At 40.0% G+C, this 21,260-nt stretch overlaps 1 protein-coding gene and 1 pseudogene across 1 annotated transcript; both read left to right on the forward strand.

Annotated features, from left to right (window-relative positions):
• Window positions 1-1,028: 1,028 nt before the first annotated feature.
• On the forward strand, window positions 1,029-1,517 carry LOC145540746 (keratin, high-sulfur matrix protein, B2B pseudogene; annotated as a pseudogene).
• A 2,387-nt stretch (window positions 1,518-3,904) lies between these two features.
• LOC145540744 (keratin, high-sulfur matrix protein, B2A-like) lies at window positions 3,905-4,393 on the forward strand. The gene has a single exon (XM_081575820.1). The coding sequence runs from the start codon at window positions 3,905-3,907 to the stop codon at window positions 4,391-4,393; it is 489 nt and encodes a 162-aa protein (XP_081431946.1).
• Window positions 4,394-21,260: the final 16,867 nt, after the last annotated feature.

The following is a 21,260-nucleotide window of genomic DNA, read 5'->3' on the forward strand; positions in this document are numbered from 1 at the left end:
TCAACTCTTTGCAACCCCATGGACTGTAGCTTGCCAGGCTCCTCTGTCCATGGAGTTCTCCAGGCAAGATTACTGGAGTGGGTATCTTCCCAGCCCAGGGATCAAAACCAGGTCTTTTTCATTGCATAAATAGGTATAGGAGATTCCAACTCTACTAAGCTAAATGATATATATGTGCATACTCTGGTTTATGTTTGCAGAAGCAGGGAGAAATGTGACAGAACATGCCCCAAAACTGTTAATATTGATTATCTCTGAAGTACTAGTTTTGGGAGGGATGCGTATGTTTTGGGAAAAGGGAGAATCACATTAACTTTTCTTTATATGTCTGCATACTGTTTGACTTATTAAAATGTGTATTCATTACTATCTTATTATTTTTAAATTAGTGGAGTCAGAAAACAATCTACAGGAAAAGTCACCAAGGGTTTCAGTTGAGAATATGTACATTAATAACAAAAATACTAGTTAGAGTGCTGAGGATCCTGTAGCTTACACAAATGGGGCATAGAAAGCCATGCTTTTGATGTTGATGACTCAGGTGATAGTTCATGTTTTGATGACACTAATGGTAGCCATTCCAAGTCTAGACAAATTGTTTACAAAATCATGATCCTTAATTGAATGACCACTTAGGAAGAGAATGTTTAGTTTAGACAAACTCTGCCTAAAGGTTATCAAAGGACATGTATGACAAAGCATGCCAGGGCAACGGTTAGCCAGAGTCTAATCTATCACACAACTTCCATAATGAGCCCTGGCTTGACCCAAAGGGCAAATAAGAAACATAATGAGATTTAATTGAACAATGACAAAAGCATACTATTCAAAATGCTATTTATAACCTTCTTAACAACTCAAATATTAGCCAATCAGAGACTGACTCTGCAATGGTATCCAGGAAAAGTGCTAAATACTAGGGAAATAACATGGCTCTACAGGATATATAAAAGGCCAGATGTAGAAGATGCAGCCAAAACTCAAAAACTTCTCTTAACAACCTTCCTCTCAACCCAACTACTGATACCATGGCCTGCTGTTCCACTAGCTTCTGTGGATTTCCCATCTGTTCCACTGCTGGGACCTGTGGCTCCAGCCCCTGCCAGCCAACCTCCATCCAGACCAGCTGCTGCCAGCCAACTTCCATCCAGACCAGCTGCTGCCAGCCAATCTCCATCCAGACCAGCTGCTGCCAGCCAACCTGCCTCCAGACCAGCGGCTGTGAGGACAGCTGTGGCCTTGGTGGCAGCATTGGCTATGGCCAGGTGGGCAGCGGTGGAGCTGTGAGCAGCCGCACCAGGTGGTGCCGTCCTGACTGCCGTGTGGAGGGCACCAGCCTGCCTCCCTGCTGTGTGGTGAGCTGCACACCCCCATCCTGCTGCCAGCAGTACTATGCCCAGGCCTCCTGCTGCCGCCCATCCTACTGTGGACAGTCCTGCTGCCGCCCAGCCTGCTGCTGCCAGCCCACCTGCATTGAGCCCGTCTGTGAGTCCATCTGCTGTGAGCCCACCTGCTAAAGCAAGGATGCTGATTACTTAAGAATGAAAGGGAAAGCAGAACAAACCTGTGCTAATCTCTGAAGAACCATTCAGTTTTTCTTGGATGCTAAGTATCGCGAAGTTTCTAAGCTGCTCAGAAATGGAAGTCATAGGACACTTTTGAATGTTCTGAAATAGCACATTGAAAACAAGCCTCAACCACAGTGCCTGGATTTCCTGCCTTGCTTGAGCAGAGTACCAGACTCAAGTAGCTCTTCATTTTAGTGACATCTCTGATCTCTTTCTGCTCTCTTGATTCCCACATATTTTCAGACCTGCTTTCCCCTTCAATATCCCCTGTTAATTTTAAATAAAATATTTAAACTTGCAAAGCAAACTGAGTTATTTTCTTCCTTCTACCTTCAAGTTTACCCACCTTTAGCTGGAGTTCAAGAAGAGTGAATTTGACAGTAATGCTAAGACAAGAACATAAAGTCTAAGCCAGAGAGATTAAATACAAATTACATTATACTTAAATCTATTGGTTAGCAAAATTCTCCATGCATTAAACAATCTTTGTAGTTGTTCAAATACTTACCTGATCTAATCTGTTGTGAAAAGAAAGACAGTGAAGTCGCTCAGTCGTGTCCAACTCTTTGCAACCCTATGGACTGTAGCCCACCAGGGTCCTCTATCCATGGGGATTCTCCAGGCAAGAATACTGGAGTAGGTTGCCATTTCTTTCTCCAGGGGATCTTACCAACCCAAGGATCAAACCTGGGTCTCCCACATTGCAGGCAGACTTTTTACCCTCTGAGCCACCAGGCCCTTTTTACCTAACATTTTCAGATTGATCAAAGCTATAAATGTAATCCTACTATATTTTAATCTCCTTCTACTTAATATACTAGATGTTCTCCTTCATGCAGGCCCCATATCTAAAGAAACTGTATTATCTATTGACTAGATTTCAAAATATCAACCAGATATTATCAGATACTATCTATTTTCCAAGATCATTTATGTTCAGTTCCTGTATCTTAGCCTATTATATTCTTCCCACTGATTCCCAAATTCTTCTCTAAGTTTCAAATCCAACACTAACCACCATTAACTGTATTTTTATGGTGTATCTGGTCAATGAGAATAGAACAAACAGCTGCAGAGATAGCCAGTGAGTTCTACCGTCACCATTCTAATGGGTGTGTCAGACACATTCATTAGAAATCTAAAACAACTATGTATTTTATACTTTGAAATCCAATGTGAAAAATGTTCTCAATAAATGCACACACATCTGGAACAAAAAATACCTCTTACTATTTAATTTTTTCAGTTCTTAAGTATGTGAGCACAACATACAAAATACAATAGGACAAAACATAGAACACTTTGAGAACTATATTTTTGAGACAATTACAAGCTCCCAGCACTCACCTCTATTGTTCAGTTGGTGGCAGTGATAGGTCACACCCAAGATTACTTATTTCAGAAAAGAATAAAGTCGATACAGTGCACCCTTCAAAATGTCAGAGCTTATCGATGCTTTTTCTTAAGACTTAGTTCAACTATTAAATATAAAAAGGTGTCAGCTTTTCCTGTTCTCTTTTGACAATAAAAAGGACTGCTTCATGAGAGGCACTACAGCTTAAAAGTTCTATTTAATCATTTATAAGTGGTATAGACACCCATGAATCATGCCTTTTACTCTACCCATTCAAAATCAGATTTAGTAAACATTTATTAAGGTTCTACCAGAAGCTAAGAGCACTGTGTTGGTTACCGTTCTATATACTATATCATTTGGTTCACAAGGAAATATTTCTGGCCTGGAATACAAGTAATATTTACACATTTCAAATTGGTTGAAATCAAAGGAACAACGATGGTAATTTATTTGATGTCAGAATAAATGAGTTGGAAGCTTTTAATTACATGTGACCAAAGGTACCTTTCAATTTAGTAGATGTCTTGATGTTCTAAATTCAAGAGAATTCAGTCTATATATTCAGGAGGAAAAAAAAATAGCTAAAAACAGCACAATTACTCTTAGCCTTAGAGACCTGGACAGAGAATCACATGGAATAACTACCTCTACAAAATGAGGGTGATGACGTGGACAAAAATGGGAGGGCTCTTTGAACATGGAAAACCACAAACGTATTCCAAAGAGCAAAGGACCAATAGGAGGAGTCCAAGTAAAACTATAAAACGAAGTAATTTCTAAACTGCTGCTCATAATGTATCCTAGGTATTTCACTGTAAGCCAATCAGAGGGCCACTGAAAAACAAATTTATACAAAAACAAGGAAGATATGCTGAGAATTTTATAATAGCAGCTGGCCCAGATATATAAAAGGCCTGACACAGAAGTCACCACCCAAAATCCTCCAAGCATTGCAATTCTCAGCCCAACTCCTGACACCATGGCCTGTTGCTCTACCAGCTTCTGTGGATTTCCCATTTGCTCCACTGGTGGGACCTGTGGTTCCAACTTTTGCCAGCCAACCTGCAGTCAGACCAGCTGCTGCCAGCCAACCTCCATCCAGACCAGCTGCTGCCAGCCAATCTCCATCCAGACCAGCTGCTGCCAGCCAACCTGCCTCCAGACCAGCAGCTGTGAGGCCGGCTATGGCCTTAGCGGCAGCATTGGGTATGGTCAGGTGGGCAGCGGTGGAGCTGTGAGCAGCCGCACCAGGTGGTGCCGTCCTGACTGCCGCGTGGAGGGCACCAGCCTGCCTCCCTGCTGTGTGGTGAGCTGTACACCCCCATCCTGCTGCCAGCAGTACTATGCCCAGGCCTCCTGCTGCCGCCCATCCTACTGTGGACAGTCCTGCTGCCGCCCAGCCTGCTGCTGCCAGCCCACCTGCATTGAGCCCATCTGTGAGCCCACCTGCTGTGAGCCCACCTGCTAAAAGCCACGTTGCTCATTTAAAATTGCCCAGGACACAGTATCTCTGAACAACTTATCACCTCAACCATCCATGGACAACTAATAAGTTCTTACTCTCTCATTTGGGTTTTTGTTATGGATGCTACCAAGTATATGACTTCTACCTGATTCCATTCTGCAGTGAATATCTTGACTTTCCATGGCAGACACTGCATACCACGTGCTCATCATCAAACTGCTTTCGTTATACTATTTATGATTTTCATGCAAGGTTGAATATTGCTGATATATTGTGGAATTTATCCTTTTGAACTGTCCACAAGCCTGTTTCTCCTGCTTTATGATCTATTTTTAGCTTCTGTTTGTCCCCAAATTTTTGCAACATCAAGGGCGCCAGAGTATAGCTAAGTGACATCTTCAGATGTCATCGACAAGAATAGAAGCTCCTCACCCAATGTTCAGCTTCTAAGGAGGAGACTAGACTTTTCCATATTTCAGCATCTGATTCCATTCTCCCCTTTGCCTGTTGACTATTTCAATTATATCTGTGATTCAGTGTCTTCTGTCATTTCTTAATAAATGTTACATACAGGGCAAAGAAATCATGGTCTTTGTGTCCACTTACACATAAAATGGGTTAATTTCTTCTGATTCAAGGATGCCTATTTTAAAGAAATACATTTGTTTCTTTCTGAAAGGGACTGAAGTCATATACAGTGTAATCAGTTACTCATTTCTTCAGTAAAAATTTATTGACCACCATGTCTAAAGCAGGAACTATGAAGATCAGAAAGATGAAAAATTGGTTCTTATCCTGGAGGACTTTACTATCCAACAAGAAAAAGTATATGTGTGAAAGTAGTTACTATACTATGACAAGATAAATTGTATTCTCTTAGCGGTTGATAGAAGAAAACTCCCTCTGTCTCAGGGGCAGACGCTTTTGTGGCCAGTATGCCTTGATAGTGAACTTTCAACAGGTACATCCACATGGAAAGAAGTGTATTAACAACCTTAAAAGCCCAGAGAAGGATGTAAAATAATTACACATGAAACAAAGAGAGGAACATTTTTTACTCCAAAAAGAGAGTGAGAAAAAAAGAGAGAGGAGAGATCAGGAAGTCAGGAAGTTATGAACATTACTCTATTTTTTGTCCTTTCCCATTAAATTACCAAACTCACAAAATTCTTGTGTATAGATCATCTTTCCTATGAAAACCAGTGAAGGAAGTGAGTTTTCTGTCTAGATTGATTCAAGGGAAGATGGAGTTCAGCCCAGGAGCCAGACAGAAAAGTGGGACCACAAGAAAGTAATGCCTCAGGAACTCTCAGAAACTGTAGAGGAGATTTTGATAGGCATTACTGTGGAAAGTAACATCTTGGTTATGTAGATTTCAGAGAAAACAGAAGGACCAGCAACAGGATTTCAAAAAGGAAGTGATCACTTTGGAACAAGAAGGGAGTATCCTGGGGGAAGCATCAGAGAAGGCTTCACAAGGAGGTGATCTATGAAGTAGGCCTTGAAAGTCATTCTAAACATAAGGACAAGAGTTAAACACCTTGTCAGTCGTATCACTAGCAAATTTTTTTTTCCATTTGGTAGGTTGTCTTTTCATTTTGCTGTGCAAAATCTTTTCACTCTATTTATAGGTTTATATTTGATTTTATTTCTTTTGCCTTAGGACACAGATCAAAAAAAATATTACTATGGCTTATGTCAAAGAGTGTTCTGCCAATATTCTCTTCTAGAAATTTTAAAGTTTCTGATCTTACATTTAGGTGATTTTGAGTTTATTTTTGTATATAGTGTGAGCAAATGTTCTCATATCATTCTTTTACATGATATGTAAAAAATACATGATATTTTACATGATTTGATATAATATGTCCACCCAACCTGTCCAGTTTTACCAGCACCACTTATTGAAGAGACAGTATTTCTCCACTGCATATTTTTGCCTCCTTTGTGATAGATTAATTGATCATAGGTTCATAGGTTTATTTCTGGGCTCTCTATTTTGTTTCTTTGATATATGTGTCTGTTTTTTTGTGCCATAGCCATGCTATTTTGATTCCTATAGCTTTGTAGTATTGTCTGAAGTCAAGAAGAGTGACACTTTCAGCTTTGTTCTTTTTTCTCAAGATTGCCTTGGCAACTCTGGGTCTTTTGTGGTTCCATATAAATTTTAGGATTATTTGTTCTAGTTCTATGAAAAGTGTCATGGATATTTCAATAAGGATCACATTAGACCTGTATGATTTAAAACCGTTTTTTTTAAATTTCTCTTTCTGATAGATTATTATTAGCATATAAAAAAACAACAGATTTTTGTGTATTAATCTTGTATTCTGCAAATTTATTGAATTCATTCATTACTTTTATTACTTTATTGGTGGAGACTTTCAGGTCTTCTGTATCAGGTATCATGTCATCTGCAAATAGTGACAGTTTTACTTCTTCTCTTCCAATTTGGATGCCTTTTGTTTCTTTTTCTCATCTGATTGCTGTGGCTAGGACTTCCAGTACTATGTTAAATAGAAAATGTTGAGAGCAGGCATCCTTGTCTTTTTCCTGAATTTAGAGGAAATATATTCAACATTTCACTGTTGAGTATGATGTTAGGTGTGGGTTTGTCATAAATGGCCTTTACTATATTGAGATACATTCCTTCTGTGGAAACATTTTTGATGAGAGTTTTTACCAAGAGTGACTATAGAGATATACAACTCAATATCAAAAAAAAAAAAAAACAAAAACAAGCAACTCAAACAAAATATGGGCAGAAGTCTTGAATAGACATTTTCCCAAAGAAAACATACAGATTGCCAACAAGCACATGAAAGCATGATCTCTACAGCTAACTATTAGAGAAATAAAAATCAAATCAACAATGATCACTCATACCTATTAGAATGACTGTCATAAAAAAATCTACCAATTACAAATGTTGGTAAGGATATGGAAAAGAGGGGACCCTTGTGCAGTGCTAGTAGGAATGTAAATTGGTGCAACCACTATGAAAAATAGTATGGAGTTCCCTCAAATATCTAAAAATAGAACTATCATACAATCCAGCAATTTCACTCCTAGGTATATAGCTGGAAAGAATGAGAACACTAATTTGAAAAGATACGTGCACCCCAATGTTCATAGTAGCACTATTTATACTAGACAAGAAATGGAAGCAACCCAAGTGTCCATCAACATATGAATGGATAAAGAAGATGAGTGTATGTATAGACAAACACACACACACACACACACATATATATGTGTGTGTGTACACGTGCTTAGTCACTCAGTCGTGTCCGACTTTTTGCAACCCCACAGACTGTAGCCCACCAGGTTCCTCTGTCGATGGGATTTTCCAGGCAAGAACACTGGAGTAGGTAGCCATTCCCTTTGCCAGGGAATCTCACTAACCCAGGGATCTAACCTAGGTCTCCTGCATTTCAGGTAGATTCTTTACTGTCTGAGCCCCCAGGGAAGCCTACACATATGTGTGTGTGTGTGTGTGTGTGTGTGTGTGTGTATACATGTATATATACACTCACATATATTTATGTAGGAATATTACTCAGCCAGAAAAAAGAATGAAATTCTGCCATTTGCAGCAAAGTGGATGGACCCAGAGAATATTAAGCTTTAGTGAAATGAATCAAAGAGAAAAAGATAAATACTGTACCCTTGACATACCATCAGGTAATTTCTCTCCTGAATATTTACTCAAATAAGCTAAAAACTTAAGCACATGATGGAACTAGCACATAAATTTTTATAGCAGGTTTATTTGTAATTTCCAAAAATTATAAGCAGTCAAAATGTTCTTCAAGACACAAATGGATAAACAAATTGTTTTATATGAATACAATAAAATACTACTTCTTTATTTTAAAAAATGGCTTATCAAGCCACAAAACGATATAGAAGAATCCTAAATGCTAATTGCTAAATGAAAGTAGCCAATTTGAAAAGGTTACATACTATGTGATTCCAGCTAAAGTGAAAGTGAAGTCGCTCAGTCGTGTCCGACTCTTTGCGACCCCGTGGACTGCAGCCCACCAGGCTCCTCTGTCCATGGGATTTTCCAGCTAAATGAAATTCTGAAAAAGGCAAAACTATAGAGATGATAAAAAGCTGTCAAAGTGCCCTGCCTACTATGCCCTGCAGACGCCTGTAGTCCAACACTGAAATACAAGTTTGCCTGCCAGCTCAGTCACTAAGTCGTATCTGACTGTTTGTGACCCTGTGGACTGTAGCCCACCAGGCTCTTCTGTCCATAGGATTCTCCAAGCAAGAAAACTCGGAGTGGGTTGCCATTTCCTGCTCCAGGGGATCTTGCTGACCCATGGGTCAAACTCGAGTCTCCTGCATCTCCTGCAATGTCAGGCAGACTCTTCACCACTGAGCCACCTGGGAAGCCCAAAATACAAGCTTGTGGATTTAAAAAAAAATAGAATTACAGAAATAAAAAGATACAGGAATGGTCTATGAAATCCAAACATAAGCGAGATGTGAGCTTCTGAGAAAGCTTCTTTTTGTTGATAGAAGAGACACATATTGCTGGTGCTCCCACTTCCTCTTCACCCTGCTTCTGTGTACTTTAAATGATTCCTAGAGCTACAAAATCCCAACAGAATGGAAGAAGCACTGATCCTGACATAGTTGAACCTCTGAACCAATGCCTCCCTGTGAGAATAGGTCCTTTGATTAAGCCAGTATTTGTTGGCTTTTCCAAAACTGGAAACCTAGAGCATTCCTGTTCCACAAAACAGTAGACTGCAGTAAGCTTTCAAAATGGCAGCTTCCTATATATGACACCTAAGAGTACTTGAGATTCATAAGTTGAGTGATGCCAAAAGGACATCAATCATAGATGCTAAAGCAATAGTGGAGAAAGTTTCTATTGATGTTCATTGACCATAATATGAGTAGGTGGATAACAAATGCAAGGACAATGGGCAAGAAAAAGATGAGGAAGAATGATGGTGAAGACACATATGCAGGAGAAAGATGAGAACCAATGTGACCTTATTTAGTACCACATGTGGTGCCACATGCTAACTATACTTCATGTGAACTTTATTTCATTTAATACTTACTGCAATCTTGTGAAGTACATATTGCTATTCTGTCTTGTAGCTGAGTAAGGTACATATAAAAAAAGCTAAATAGCTTGCTTAAGTCACATATTCTTATAAGTAAAAACAAAACAGAAAAAGAGAAAACTGAAATCAGAACTCAATTCTGCCTGACTCCAAAATTCACAGAGACTAAAATTAGAAATTAGATGTAAATAAAAGTGTGGTGAGACTCAGTAGATTTTTAAGATAGCTATTTTGGAAGCTCTGGGCTTCAAAATATGTTCCTTCTTTGAGCCAGTTGTTAAGTTATTGTCTCTCAGCCCATCTGGATAGTCCAGAACACTGTCCACATCTTAAAGTCAACTGATTAGTCACCTTAACTACATCTGCAAAGTCCCTTTCGTACTATAAAGTAACAAATTCATGGACCTAAAGCAATGGCTCAGAGGTCATGGGGATCAAAATTCTGCCTGCCACAGGGATTACTAGACACTGAGATGACACTAAATCCTAGAGACCCAAAATGTCATTCTGATCCACCAGTGAAACCAAATTTACCTCTCCCAAATGGGCATACCAAAATTACAACTATTTATAGAATAACTTTCAGGTGAGAAAGCCCTGAAGACTAGAAAAGATTTGCTACAACTAAATATACTAAGGCGGAACCACAATGAGATGGGTGGGGGGGCAGAGATGTAGTATAGTCAAGATCCAAACCCCCAGGTGAGTGACCCACAAATGGGAGGACAATCACAATTTAGAAATTCTCCCCAAGGAGTAAAGAGTCTGAGCCCCAAATTGGGCTCCCCAGCCAGGGGGATCCTCTACTACAAAGATGAACCTCTAGAATGTCTGGCTTTGAAGGCCCACAAAGCTCAAGAACAGGAGAGCCAGAGGACAGTCAGAAACAGAGACTCTCCTCTGAGAGGGTGAACACAAAACTTCACACGATCCAAGTCCCAGAACAGAGGCAGTTATGTTGAAAGGAGCATGGTTCAGATCTACCTGCCGATCTCAGAGAGCCTCCTAGGGAGGCAGGAGGCAACTGGGACTCTCCCTGGAAACATAGACTCTGACAGCAGCATTTTGGAGAACTGGTTCTACCACAAGATCAGTATCAAGTGCAATTTTGGCATCCTCCCTCTAGCGTACTAGCTACAGGGGTTACCTAACTACCAAGGGGCTGACACCAGTCTTGAGAGCTCCTTGGCCATACAGCCAGCCATGAGGGAACCTGGACCATCCCTTAGCTAAATCTTCTGATGTCCGGTTGATAGTTGGAGTCTTAAGCTGTTTTAGCTTATTATATTTACAACTTTTGTATTAAGAGGGGCGAAGGAAATAACTTTCATTTCTGATTTCATTTATTAGAGTCCTCTTTTTTTCTGAATGAGTCTAGCTAAATATTTATCCATTTTGTTTATCTTTACAAGGAACCAGCTCTTAGTTTCATTGATCTTCTCTATTCTTTTAGTGTCTATTTCATTTCTTTCCACTCTAGTTATTTTTCCTTTCCTCCTACTAACTTTGGGTTTTGTTTGTTCTTCTTTTTCTAGTTCTTTAAGTATAAGGAGAGGTTGTTTATTTTAATTTTTTCCTGTTTCCTGAGGTAAGTTTATATCACTATAAGCTTCACTTTTAGTACTGCTTTTGCTGTGTGCCTTAAATTTTGGATCACTGTGTTTCCATTTTCATTTTTCTCCAGGTGAATTTTACATCCTCTTTGATGTCTTCAGAGACCTACTGGTTATTTTAGTAAGATGCTTAGTATATCAGAGATTTGTACTTCCACTTTCATTGTAGCATTATTCACAGTATCCACAACATGGACATAACCTAAATGTCCATCAACAGGTGGAGAAAGAAGATGTGGTATTTATATATAATGGAATATTATCCAGCCTTTAAAAAGAAGGAAATCGTGTGAATTATAACAACATGAATGAACCTGTAGGACATTATGATAAGTCAGCCAGACATCGAAGAGCAAATACCAGATGATTGTACACATATGACGGAATCTAAAACTTGTAGAAGGAGAGAGTAGAATGCTTGTTACCAGAGCTTTGTGGTGGGTGAATTGGGGAAATGATGGTCAAGTGGCAAAAGTTTCACTTATGCAAAATGAATAAACTTCTTTATTTGAAATTTCATTTATTCTTAAAGACCCACTGTACATTACAGGGTCTATAGTTAACAATACTGTACTCTATACTAATAGATTCAGTGAAAGGAAAGATATTAAGTTTTCTTACCACAAAAAAAGAGAACAGAAGGAAACTTTTGGAATGGATATATTTATAGCTTTGTTATGTATATTAGATATACATAGCTGTTATATGTCAATTGTATCTCAATAAAGTGTTTTTTATCAAATAAATAAATGAGGTTTAAGTAGCTTGCTTATAGTCACACAGCTCATACATAAAATCTGAAATATGAACCAAACTCTGACTCTAAAGCTCATAAAGAGACAATGAAATTAAGAAACTGGTGTAGGGAGATTCATCTGATTTAAAGATGGCTGTTTTGGGAGCTGTGGGTTTCTCTGTGCCAGTTGTGAAGTTGTTATCTCTCAGCTTCACACCCTCCCTTCAATACCTAGATTTGTCATGCTGTGATAGTCCTTTGCCAGTTTCATTACAGCTTCACCAGCTTCGCTGTGTCAGGCTTTGCCACTAGGGGGTGACAGAGGAAAACTGCAAAGCTGGAGGAAGAAGGGATGATTCCTTTCTTTTTGCTTTCTTCTACTTAACTGGGGCTCCCTCTATGCTAGTCGTTCTAAGGATTATAACCCCAGTAACATTTCTTCACTCCAGCATCCACAGATGCTTTCCATTGCAGCACCTAAATTTGGTTTGCAGTTTAGAATCATCAGGTCCAGTCAGTCAGGTCCCTAAAATGCCTTGTTTCAGCTCTACAGGATGACCTCCTCTCTAAATTTCTGTTTTAACGCCTTCCCTTTTCCTTTCAAAGAAAATATTCCTACGTATTTCTAAATTTCCTACATTTATCATATCTCAGTATCTCTCTTTTATTCTTTTAGTTACCTAACAACTTAGTTTAAGAAAACTTAGGGGTACCAGAGGGTAAGAGGAGAAGGGATAAATTGGAAATTAGGACTAACATATACACCCTACTATATAGAAAATAGATAACTAATAAGGACCTACTGTATATCACAGGGAACTCTACTCAATACACTACAATGGCCTATATGGGAAAAGAATCTTTAAAAGAGTGGATATATATATATATAAAACTGATTCACTTTGCTGTACACCTTAAACTAACACAACATTATAAATCAACTAAACTCCAATAAAAATAAAATTTCAAAATAAAATGAAATTTTTCATACAAAATCCACTTAATTCAAATAATAAATCTTGTTCTTGTCTCCAGACTGGACCCTGTTATACTTGTTATGCCTTTAAATTTTCAGATTATTTAGTGAACCATTTGTTCAGACTTTTCACTTACTCCCTTTGTTTAATCATAGTAGATACTATTGGAAAAAAATCAGTCTCTGAGCTTTGGAGGTGGCAGCCAGAGAATTACATTTCAAGCCTGAGAGAATCTGGTGGAGGAACTAGAAAGATTACTTAGTGCCAGTTAGTTTTGTAGATAAGTAAGTTTCACCTAAATCCTCCATGTAAAATAAACTTTGCCCTTTGTTAATTACAGGCTTATCTCCAAAACCGTAACTCTGACCTATGAAATCCACTTTCCATCATGATTATTCTATTAAGTGACAATAAGCAAAGTTGGTTTTAAAAGCCCAGGGACACAAAGGGATTTTGAGAAGCTGCAAGGGAGAAAATGTTGAATCATCACGTCAATTGAAGCATATGAGATTTGGATAAGACTGGATATTTGAGTGTTAAGTAAAATTGTTTTTGTGAGGTTGAGAGAGACTCATTTAAAGCCCCAAGTATTAGTCCATATTGAATCTTTTCATTTCTAGCACATTCCTTTTTTTCCTTCTTTGTTCCTGCACTATAAATATGAGACTGAGAAACAGGATTGATATACTACCTGATCCTAAACTCAAAATTTCTGGCTCAATTCTCAAACTCAAAACTCAAAAATGGCTAATATTTAATACATAACATTTCAAGATCTTTGATCTCTTGGTTTTTTAATGTTATATTTATTTTAGGTAGAGGAGACAAATCAGATCTTTTACCAGAGGGATCAGAGGATTCTTGGTCTGGATATGGCCAGAGCAAAGTAATGCAATTATGTCATCTGTAAAATAGTACTTGGACTTCCCAGGTGGCTTGGTGGTTAAGAACCCGCCTGCCAATGCAGGAGATGTAGGAGACACAGGTTTGATCCCTGGGTTGGGAAGATCCCCTGGAGGAGGAAATGACAACCGACTCCAATATTATTGGCTGGGAAATCCCATGGACAAAGGATACTGGTGGGCTACAGTCTTGGGGTTGCAAAGAGTCAGACACAACTGAGCGACTGAGCATGCATGCAAGGTAGTACTCATTTGCTCAAAAGATGAAACCTGTAAACCTAGAAGGAAAAAAAAATCCTATGTTTATAACACTGTGGGAGGAAAAAGTGAAAGGACTCAGGATTTTCAGAGCAACTGAGGTCAGGAAGCATGAAGAAGTGTGAGAAGAGTCAAAGGTGACAGAAGTTTAGTCACAAAAGAGCTAAAAGTCGGAGGAATTCATGGTTCTCCTCCAGGGTGGTGAGTGGGGAGAGGAGAGAGACAATGTAAGACACCTAAAGAGAGAATTGAGGAAACTCTGAGGTTAGTATTTTGAAACTTCACCCCATCACTTACTGTTTTATTGAACAGAAAAGACAAAAAGGAGAACGAGAGTTGGGAACAGAAGTTGGGAACAGAGTTGGGAACAGAAGTTGGTGTGAACAGAAGTTGGTGTGAATCAGCTGCTGAGACTGGGAGTAATATTAACCAATATGTTGTTTTATGTGTTAACATGAACTAAGCCAAACAAAAAACTTGTTCTATTCAAGTGTATTTTGTACAATTTATACAAGTGTATTTTGTTATATTTTGTATATTTTATATACAATTGTATTTTGTTATATCTTGTATACAAAATACAAGTGTATTTTGTTATATTCAAGTGTATATTGATTACTCTAAAGACACTTTTAACTTAACCAAACCTTAGGAAAGGACAGAGAGCAGATGAGAAAAGGAATCAGAAGACTTGAATTGAAAATCCCAAATCTATCCACTTACTGACTGACTGTGACCTTAGACAAATCTTGTAGCTTCTCAGAAGTACTGTTTTATCTTGTCTACCACATGAGGGTTCTAATATCTCACAGTGTCCCTATGAGTGTCAAATAAGTTTATCAATAGTAATATGCCTGGCACATGGTAGGTGCTCAAGAAATGAGTTTTTTTCTCTTTCTCCTCTTGATTTCAGTGTACATCCTTAGAAACAAAAAATCCTATTGACTGTTGGAAGGATCGGTTCAGTTCAGTTCAGTCATGTCAGACTCTTTGCGACCCCATAGACTGCAGCATCAATATCCAAATACTCGTGTGTGGGGAAAAGGCTGAGAAAACTCAAAGACAACTTTACAGGGTGATGTTTTACTCCAGTCTGTTTGTTGGTCCTTCTTTATCCAACTCATATGCATTGTTATAAGAATTAAATGATGTAATATGTTAAAAAACACTTAGAACTGTATCTTTTCCAAAGTAAAAACTGTACTTTTCTTTCTTCAAACACTTCTTCCCAACTGATCAAAAAGCCAAATTTCTACTGAAGAACACTGACCAACGATGATTACAAGCTATCCCAACACATCTTACCCCCTAGCTAAAATGTCTAACCAGATTTAAATATGAATATCATCCCTTCACAAAAATCACAGATATTAGTGAGAAATAGAGAATGGGACAAATTCGATACTCAAACTAACAGAGATTTTGCACTGGTCGCTGTAAGTAGTAAATCTTATCGGGGATTTGGGATAATTGAATCCACAAAAGGGCAACATAGCAGAAAGTACTTGAGAAGCAGACATGGCCTCCCAAGAGTCTCTCATGGTCCCATAAGAGCAAGCCACTAGTCCTTCCTTTACGGTGGTTGAGTCGCTACTTGTTACAAAATCATAGCGAAGACTATGAACAGGCAGAAGAATTTTCAGACATAAGAGACTAGAAAGCTATATTTCCAGATTTACCTCCAGATCACTTCACTAGTGGATGGAGAGAATAACTAAAATGATGAGAAACGAGCTCCAGCTTCCCTCAGCTTACTTAATAATAAGTACCACACCTATAAGAACCATTGGAGCACTTACTATGGTCCAGACACTGTTAAATATTTTAATGCATTATTTAATTTATTCTTAAAAGAGTCATCAATGTGATGAACATATGTTACATATGAGGGGATTAATAAAATTACTTCTCTGCTTTCGAAAAACAAATACCAGCATCTTTCAATAATCTACCTAATTAAGTTCAAACTCCGCATCCCAGGAGTCAAGACACTCTGTATTTAGTTTTTATCTCACATAATTATTTTCTAGAAGCACTGCACTACTCACTGCTTCTTGTTGTCAGTTTTTTCTCTTCCATTTCTGTGCATTTACTGCTGCTGTTCACTACAGATGGAATAACTGCTCTGCCTTCTGTTCAAGTTCTATATGTCCAGTGAACCCCTATATAATCTAAATTACCTGAGAGTACACTTATCTCCTGCTCAACCTTGAATGCCCCAAATCTCCTAGCACAGTGCAAGGCAAATAGCAGGTGCTTAACAATGATTGATTGAAATAAATGCAATTATTAATTTCATCTGGAAAATATAACAATCAATAATGTAGAGACTGTATATTAGTGTATGGCAATTAAGAATACAGACTTTGGAGCCAGACAGCCTTGGTTCAGATCCCAACTCCACTACTTACCACTTACTGCTGCTGCTGCCACTGCTAAGTCGCTTCAGTCGTGTCCGACTCTGTGTGACCCACTAGACGGCAGCCCACCAGGCTCCCGTCCCTGGGATTCTCCAGGCAAGAACACTGGAGTGGGTTGCCATTTCCTTCTCCAATGCATGAAAGTGAAAAGTGAAAGTGAAGTCGCTCAGTCTTGTCCGACTCTTAGCGACCCCATGGATTGCAGCCCACGAGGCTCCCGTCCCTGGGATTCTCCAGGCAAGAGTACTGGAGTGGGTTGCCATTTCCTTCTCCATTACCACTTAACTAACCTTAGGCAATTTAACTTCTCTTTGTCTCAGTTTTACTTATCTATAAAACAGAGGATAGCTTTAATGCCAACTTCATAGGGTTGTCATAAGAATTAAGTGACATAATGTATGTAAAGCACTTAGAACTGTATCTGTTATATAGTAAATGCTACCTAAGTGTTTGCTGATATTATATAAAAACCAGTTGTATATTTAGCAAACTAAGCTAATGATTCAAAATATATTTTAAAGTCATAATGTCTACTAATATTTAAATACATAATTAATTCTCTTAATTAAAATTTTTTCAAGTATTGTAGGAGCTCTTTGGAAAACCAGTGGTTATTTCATTCAATTCCGTAATAAAATTTGTCTAACCAATGAACAAAAACATCTCTGATTCAAAATAAAATCATAAGATACAACTGTTGCTGCTGCTGCTGCTAAGTCACTTCAGTCGTGTCCGACTCTGTGCGACCCCATAGACAGCAGCCCACCAGGCTCCCTCGTCCCTGGGATTCTCCAGGCAAGAACACTGGAGTGAGTTGCCATTTCCTTCTCCAATGCATGAAAGGAAAAGTGAAAGTGAAGTCGCTCAGTTGTGTCCGACTCTTAGCGACCTCACGGACTGCAGCCTACCAGGCTCCTCCATCCATGGGCTTTTCCAGGCAAGAGTACTGGAGTGGGGTGCATTAGCAAATAATTCCAAGGACAGAAAAATCTAAGGTTTACTATAGAATGATTATAAGTTTAAATATTTCAATAGTTGACTTAACATAGTAATTTTTGTTATAGTAGTTTTGTTATGTTTGTTATAGTAAGTGCATAGTAACATAAAATTTTTATTTTCGCAGTACCTGGCATATATTAGGCATTTCAAGTTTCACTGAAAATTCTTTTTCTGAGTCAGGTTAATGTTCAGTTCAGTCGCTCAGTCGTGTCTGACTCTGTGACCCCATTAACTGTGAAGTTAATGTTAGTTAGCAAATAGATTTAGGCTTTACTTAACTACATATAATTCTCAGTTACTACCTGAATATTCTATATCTTACAGTAATACATGAGAATTAAACTGAAAACCTAAGTTCCCCAAGAAAAATAGGCAACACTTCCAACAGAAGCTGGCCCATGCTGGCTGAGTGCTGGGAGAGCCACTTTGGCATGTTGCAATGGGAACATATGTGTCCACGTGAGACAGGGCAGAAGAGCCACCTCCTTTAGGTCATATGCATGTGAGGTAAGTCACTTTAGTCATGTCCAACTCTGTGCAACCCTACAGGCTGTAACCTGCCAGGCTGCTCTGTCCATGGGATTCTCCAGACAAGAATACTGGAATGGGTTCCCATGCTTTCCTCCGGGTTAGGTCATATATACCTACAAATATAGGCAATATCATCTGTCCTCAAGTGGCAAAACCACATTGTTTCCATTTGAATGAAATCCAATTTGAGAATAATTTTCAGTGCAGGTTAAAAATCTAGAAAGAATTATACCAGTCTTTTTTTTTCCTTTTTCCAAAGCTCTCCATAGAAGATGCATTTTATAATATGTCCCAGATTCCCTAGAAAGTACATATGAAAATCTTTGACAATCCTTTTCATAGTAAAGCTATTTGACAAAATTACTTGTCTTTAATTTTATACAAAATCAGTGGCTCATTACATAATACAAAATAATTTATGGGATTGATGGTTGCATAATGTGTGACTTGTCTATATCCTTTCTTCCTTTTCTATAACAAAATTACTCATCAGATTGCCTCTTTTACAGGGAGAGTTAGAGATTAGCATAATGCCTGCCCTTTAAAAGAAAAATGATGTTTTTCCTTTGTATTTCTGAATATATCTAATGCTGAGGAAACGAAAATAGCAGAATACGAGAAGCTATCATTTCCAACCATCTGCTGGATATATGTCAGATATAGTGAGATAATTCTCAGTACAGTTATCAAGTCTTGACTATAGAGAATAGGGAAGTCGCTCAATCGCGTCTGACTCTTTGTGACCCCATGAACTGTAGCCTACCAGGCTCATCCATTCATGGGATTTCCCAGGCAAGAGAACTGGAGTGGGTTGCCATTTCCTCCAGGGGATCTTCCCAACCCAGGGATCGAACCCAGGTCTCCTGCATTGCAGGCAGACGCTTAACCATCTGAGCCACCCCAGATTGACTGTAGTCACACACTAAAAAGTATCTCCTTATTCAACTGAAAAAGGCCCCTTATAGCTCACCATTTAACCCAAACCCAGAATTCTTTTCCTACATGCTCATCAAAGAGCAAAGTGGACTGTCTTGCTGATTCTGCTCATAGTGCCGACTGTCTCGCTGTTTATACTGTCCACACTGTTCGCTGAACTCAGGGTAGGCAAGGTGCCAGCTAAGAGGCTGGAAGGCGACTTGAGGAGCCTAGGAACTGCAGACACGTTTATTCTCTCCTGGCTGACATGGCAGCCATAACACAGCCTCTCTCCTGGCTGATGCAGCAGCGGTAGCAGCAGCCACAACATAACCATAACATAGCCCTAACAGGGCCATAACATAATCTCGTCATATAACATAAGCATGGTGTTGCCCCAATGTAGCAGCAGCCAGGGTTCATGGTGAAGCTCATACAGGCATACTGCACAAAGTAACCCATGTCCAGGCGAGTATCTTGTGATGCACATCTGCAGTCTTATAAGTGATCTCAGCTGTTACATAAACCTCGTGAAGCACATGTGCAGCACTACAAGTGATCTCAGCTGCCACACAACCATTATTTACAAAGCATGGGGCAAGAGTGAGAGGCCGGGGGGCCAGAGGGCCTGACCATGCCATCTTGGTTAATTTGCTCTTTTCCCCGCACTCCCCGTCTTCAGGGTCTCTAGAAAAGCCACCCAGTGCATGCGGACTGCCTTTATCTTCCATGGCCAAGTCCAGTCCACCGTTTGTCCTTGTGAAACCACAGGAAAGCAACTCTATTCCTGTGGGTTTCCACCAAGGACCCCCAAAACACCTCCATAGGTGCTGGGCCCAGCCCCCCCCACAAAGAGGGGATTCCTGTGGCATTCACAGCCCACCCACAAGACTCCAAATGCCTTCACACTGCTCCAAACTGCAAGAGAACCAGAAGTCAGCAGCACACCACAGGACACAGCCTTCACAGCACCCTGCTCTACCAAACCCACATCACAGGACACAGCCAGCACAGCACACTGCCCCAAACGTATATCATAGGACACAGCCTTTATCTTAACCATTTGGCCATCACAGCCATCAATGCATGCACTAGGATCGGGAAACTGCTCCAGCCTGCCACAAACCAGGCTGCATTCAGCAGCGGTGTCAACCAGGCCACCACGCTCCACACATTAGCCAGCAACCAGTGAACTGCAAGCTCCACATGGGGCCTCCGGTCCCTGCTCAGGCCCCCAAGAAGCGCACCCTGGTCCAAGCTCCACTCAAAGCAGAAAAGGGCGTCATCCAAAGGAATACCCTCGGGCAGCATGCAATCCTCCAACCGAACCACCCACATCTCCCACTGTGGGTGCCTCTCAAACTTGGCAAACTGCTGCTCTTGTCTCAGTTGCCCCCACAGCTCCAGGAGCAGAGCCTTGGGCTATCTACCAATTTTATTTCTGTCAACTTCTGCTGCCAGCAAATCAGCCCACGTTTGCATTCTCATCACCCAGATGGGGCCCCCACCAGTCCAGGCCCCCTTTGGGGTCTTCACACATCTTATCCTCTTTGCCCACTGCCATCCCTCTATTTCTCCCAGGCTAGCCACCTTCAAGGTCACCTTGTAATTAGGGTGCCCCACAAAGGGCACAAGAATAGCAGTCAGGGATCTGAAAATGGTAGACAGGGCATTGTTCAAAATGGTGCCTCAAATGCTGCCAGTAAAACATTTGTCATATGGGCCTCAGGTATTTGGGTTAAATATCTACTGCTTCATGCCCAGTTCTCTCACCACTTGGGTCAGCTTGGCATAGGTATGCCATGTGTTCAACCACATGGTATGGATGGCAGTGTTAATCCATTCCATCTGTTGTTCTCAGTCTCAGTCATGTCCAACTCTTTGCGACCCCATAGACTGTAGCCTGTCAGGATCCTCTGTCCATAGGGATTCTCCAGGCAAGAATACTAGAATGGGTTGCCTTGCCCTCCTCCAGGATATCTTCCCATCCCAGAGATCAAACCCAGGCCTCCCACATTTCAGGCAGATTCTTTACCATTTGAGCCACTAGGGAATCCATTCCATGAGGATGTGCGTTTGGTTAGGTACACCCTGCATGAGCCATCTAGCATTCTGAAACTTTTGTCTCAATGAGGAGTGAGTAGTTGTAGATGCCAACCACTCTATTTCATCCCCAACACATATGACACCGTCAACCTCTGTGTCCAAAAGTTGCAAGAGCCATGCTGCCAAGTATTTCCCTTGCTTTTGCCGAAATTGCATATTCAAGTCTACCAACTCTGCCAGAGTATATGGTCGATAAGTCATGCTCAGTCACGTTGGGGGTTTCTTGAGGATGTCTCCCCTGGGCTATAGACTGCTCATGCTTCACTTTCTGCTCCACATCAGGCCTCACTGCCAAGCAGGGACCCACACTCTCATAATGTTCA

This window comes from Giraffa tippelskirchi, chromosome 3 (genome assembly GCF_054371585.1).
Source record: "Giraffa tippelskirchi isolate mGirTip1 chromosome 3, T2T-mGirTip1v1.2.pri, whole genome shotgun sequence".
NCBI lineage: Eukaryota > Metazoa > Chordata > Mammalia > Artiodactyla > Giraffidae > Giraffa > Giraffa tippelskirchi.